Below are 3,745 nucleotides of genomic sequence, written 5' to 3' on the forward strand. Positions count from 1 at the left end.
CATCTTTAATGTATACTTCATGTGTATAATACATCACAGTGTTGTATAGCCTTGGATATCATAAACATTTGGTAACTAACTGGAAAGTAAAAAAATAAGATTAAATAAAGTTTATGTAAAAACAAAAACAAACAAACAAAAAAAGACTCACTTCCTGGAATTAGAACAAAAAGGGGAGAAGAGTGGGGCCGGCCCGGTGGCGCACTGGATGGTGCGCCGCTTGGGAAGCGCGGCGGCGCTCCCGTCCGCGGGGTCGGATCCCATATACAGACCAGTTCCCGCCCACTGGCTGAGCGAGGCACGGGAGCAACACCGAGGCTTGCGATCCCGTTGCAGGTCCCCGGTCTGGTACGGGGGCAACACTGAGGGCACATAGACATATAAAGGGTGAATAACTGAGTGTAAACGGCGCTCTGCTGAAAGGAAGAAGGCAGCAGCAGTGGACAGGGGAACAGATCAAAGTATAAAACAGTGTTAAGAGCACTATTTTTAAAAATTCTTGACAGTAATTCACAGAAATATATTTTACATCATCACCCTGTATACTTACACACACACACATTCATGTAACTGAAACAAGTTTCATGATAAATACTATTAGTTTGTAGGTAAATATAAATGCAGTTAATTCCAAATATAATTTTATTAACATTTAAATAAACATACCAAAAAAATCCTTTCAAAAGCACAAAATTTCATAAATATTTTATTTAATGTGACGGGTGTGCTTGCCTGTTCATAAGTTCCTTCCAGTCAGGAACGCATGAAGATAATGCTACCCGCATGTCTGGGGCACTATTGAGCCTATTTCTTTTCTTTGTTTTTAATCGTGTCAAGATTGAAAAACCTAGCTCACACAAACAGGTAGTTGTGAATGGTAATAATAGCAATATACTCTTTCTACTTAGCAATGGAAATTCATCTTTAATCTTAACCCAAAATGCTGATAAACTCAATGTCTTATAATAATTCCTCAGTGTGAATGATGAACTGAGCTGCAATAATTCAATCTCTTCTTCAGGCACCAAGTTTAACTGAATTATTGATTCTGGGTTTTGGAAAGAAAACGGGTCTTTCATCCAAATATTTTCCTTTAATGATTCAAATTTCTCTTTTGGAAAGTAATATTCAAAGGTTTGAGACAAAGAAGTAAGATGCAACAATATCTCTAATTTTATTTCTTTTAAAGAGTCTTCATTAATAATGTTCTCTTCAATGTGTTGCAACAACGTTGGGAACATATAGTAGCTGGGGCGATTACTTTTAAGTCTGGCTTGCCACAATGATAATGTCTTCTGAAATCCTAGAATATGCTCAAAATGTTGAAATATATGATTGTTTTTCCCCTGTAGTTTTAAATTTAATTCACTAAGAATGCCAAAGATATCACTTAAATATGCCAATTTTGTTACCCATATGTCATCTTCAAAAATATTTGCCAAATGAGATTGCTTTTCAATGAGAAAAGTGTAAATCTCATTCCTGAGTTCATATACTCGGCTCAATATTTTTCCTTGAGACAACCAACGAACTTCTGTATGAAAGAGTAAGTGGGTATGATTAACTCCAATCTCTGAACAAAATATTTCAAGAAGCCTGCTGTTCAGTGAGCATCCTTTAATATAATTAACAATTCTCACTGCTTTTTTCAATACCTCCATTAGATTTGGTGGAATTTCTTTGGATACCAAAGCTTCCTGATGAATAAAACAGTGATTCCAAAGGGCATTGTTATGGGTTGCTTCTAACAATTTTTCAATAACTTTGCTATGTTTTCCAGTCATATTTGCTGCTCCATCACTTGAAATTCCTTTACAATTTTTCCAGTTTAATTTATATTGGCCAACAATGCACTTTTCTAATTCACTAAATAAATCCAATCCAGTTATATGTGAATTTAAATTTAAACAACATAAGAGATCCTCTACAAAATCATCTTGCCACACATATCTGACATAAACCAAGAGTGCTGCACAACTTGCAATATCAGTGCTCTCATCAAGTTGGATTGCAAAGTCTATACCAGACTGTAGCCGTGTAATAAGCACTGCTTCTAAATGTTTTGCGATAGTACAGATTCGACGAGAAATTGTATTATCACTAAGAGGTATAGTTCTTAGTTTGTCAGCTGATTTATCATCAAAAATTGTACGTACCATATCCATACATGCTGGAAGAATAATTTTTTCAGCAGCTGTGTGAGCCATTTTCTCTTTTGCCACTCGATATGCAACTAAATATGATGACAATAAGGCTCTCTCATTCATAGTTGTAGAACGACTAAGAAATTGTGGCAATGACTCTATGTTATTTTTCTCCCTTTGAAAATGGTCTTCCTCATTTTCATCTTCCTCCTCCACCTTTGCTATCACTATGTCTTCCATCTCCTGGGTAGCCTGGGGAGACAAATCTGCAGTATTCCTTGATTCAGGAGTCATTATTCAGGTTCAAGGAACTGGCTCACTTGATCCAAATAGGGTCTGTTTTGCAGGGCTGCCCTTTTTGACCTAGGAGGTTTTATGATGTCAGTTTTTGCTATCCTGCAGAGTAGAAAAATTTAATAGCAGTATTACAAAGCAACATTGTATTGCTATGCTGTGAACAACTCATACAAGTACTCATGAAAACAATTCACGAAATCCAGTGGTGTGACATGGTAAGTACTGAGTAACTGTCATTCATGTTAGCTACGTGCCAAGCAGATTTGGTGCATTACATACAAATCTCCTTTAATACCCGCCTAATGAGGGACATGATTATTATTCCTATTTTACATATGAAAAGTACGAAGCTGAGAAAGATTAAATAACGTGTCTAACAACACATAGTTAGTGTAGTAGAGCCAGTAATTAAACCCAGGTCTGGAAACAGGGTCCTAGCTGTGCTGCTACACTGCAACTCTCAAGAGTGACCTGTCACTCTTAAAAGTAATCACCAAAGTTGGGTATACAAAATGATGGAGCACAGGGAAAAAAAATGAGAACTTATATTTGTATTTTTAAAATAAGAAATTAAGCTGTATAATTATTATATGAATACTGAAACACTTCATGTTACATAGATACATAAATTATTCTGGATAATGAGATTTCTTTTTTTTTTTTTTTAAAAGATGACCTTGACTGGGTGTTGTCAGCACCACGCTCTCCCAAGTGAGCGAACCGGCCATCCCTATATGGGATCTGAACCCGTGGCCTTGGTGTTATCAGCACCACACTCTCCCGAGTGAGCCATGGGCCGGCCCGCCTTTTTTTTGTCTTTTTTTGTGTCCGGCAACGGATCGCAACCCTCAGTGTTGCACCCACACCAGACCGGGACCGGCAACGGGATCGCAACCCTCGGTGCTGCGCCCGCACCTCGCTCAGCCAGTGAGCGGGAACCGGTCTGTAGGTAGGATCCGAACCTTCGGCAGGAGCGCCGCTGCGCTCCCAAGCGGCGCACATGAGATTTCTACAACACGTGAAGGTTGACAATGGCACCCTCATTTATATGCTTTTAGTATATTGTAATATTTTACTGTTTATGTAAGCCTAGTGGATTTACAGATATTACCTAGTTTTACTAAACTAACCCTCACAAATTAGTCAGATGGCCTAACTGATTCCTGCAAAGAAATAATGGCAAGGGCCGGCCCAGTGGCGCACTGCTACAGTGCGCCGCTTGGGGAGAGCGGTGGTGCTCCCGCCGAGGGTTCGGATCCCACATACAGACCGGTTCCCGCTCACTGGCTGAGCGAGGTGTGGGA

The 3,745-nt window shown here is 39.1% G+C and overlaps 1 protein-coding gene across 1 annotated transcript; it reads right to left on the minus strand.

Moving 5' to 3' along the window:
- Positions 1-374: 374 nt before the first annotated feature.
- On the minus strand, positions 375-2,572 carry FAM200A (family with sequence similarity 200, member A). The gene has a single exon (XM_008586928.1). It carries the CDS (start codon positions 2,436-2,438, stop codon positions 711-713), a length of 1,728 nt encoding a protein of 575 aa, XP_008585150.1. The 5' UTR covers positions 2,439-2,572; the 3' UTR covers positions 375-710.
- Positions 2,573-3,745: the final 1,173 nt, after the last annotated feature.

This window comes from Galeopterus variegatus, unplaced genomic scaffold (genome assembly GCF_000696425.1).
Source record: "Galeopterus variegatus unplaced genomic scaffold, G_variegatus-3.0.2 Scaffold4181, whole genome shotgun sequence".
NCBI lineage: Eukaryota > Metazoa > Chordata > Mammalia > Dermoptera > Cynocephalidae > Galeopterus > Galeopterus variegatus.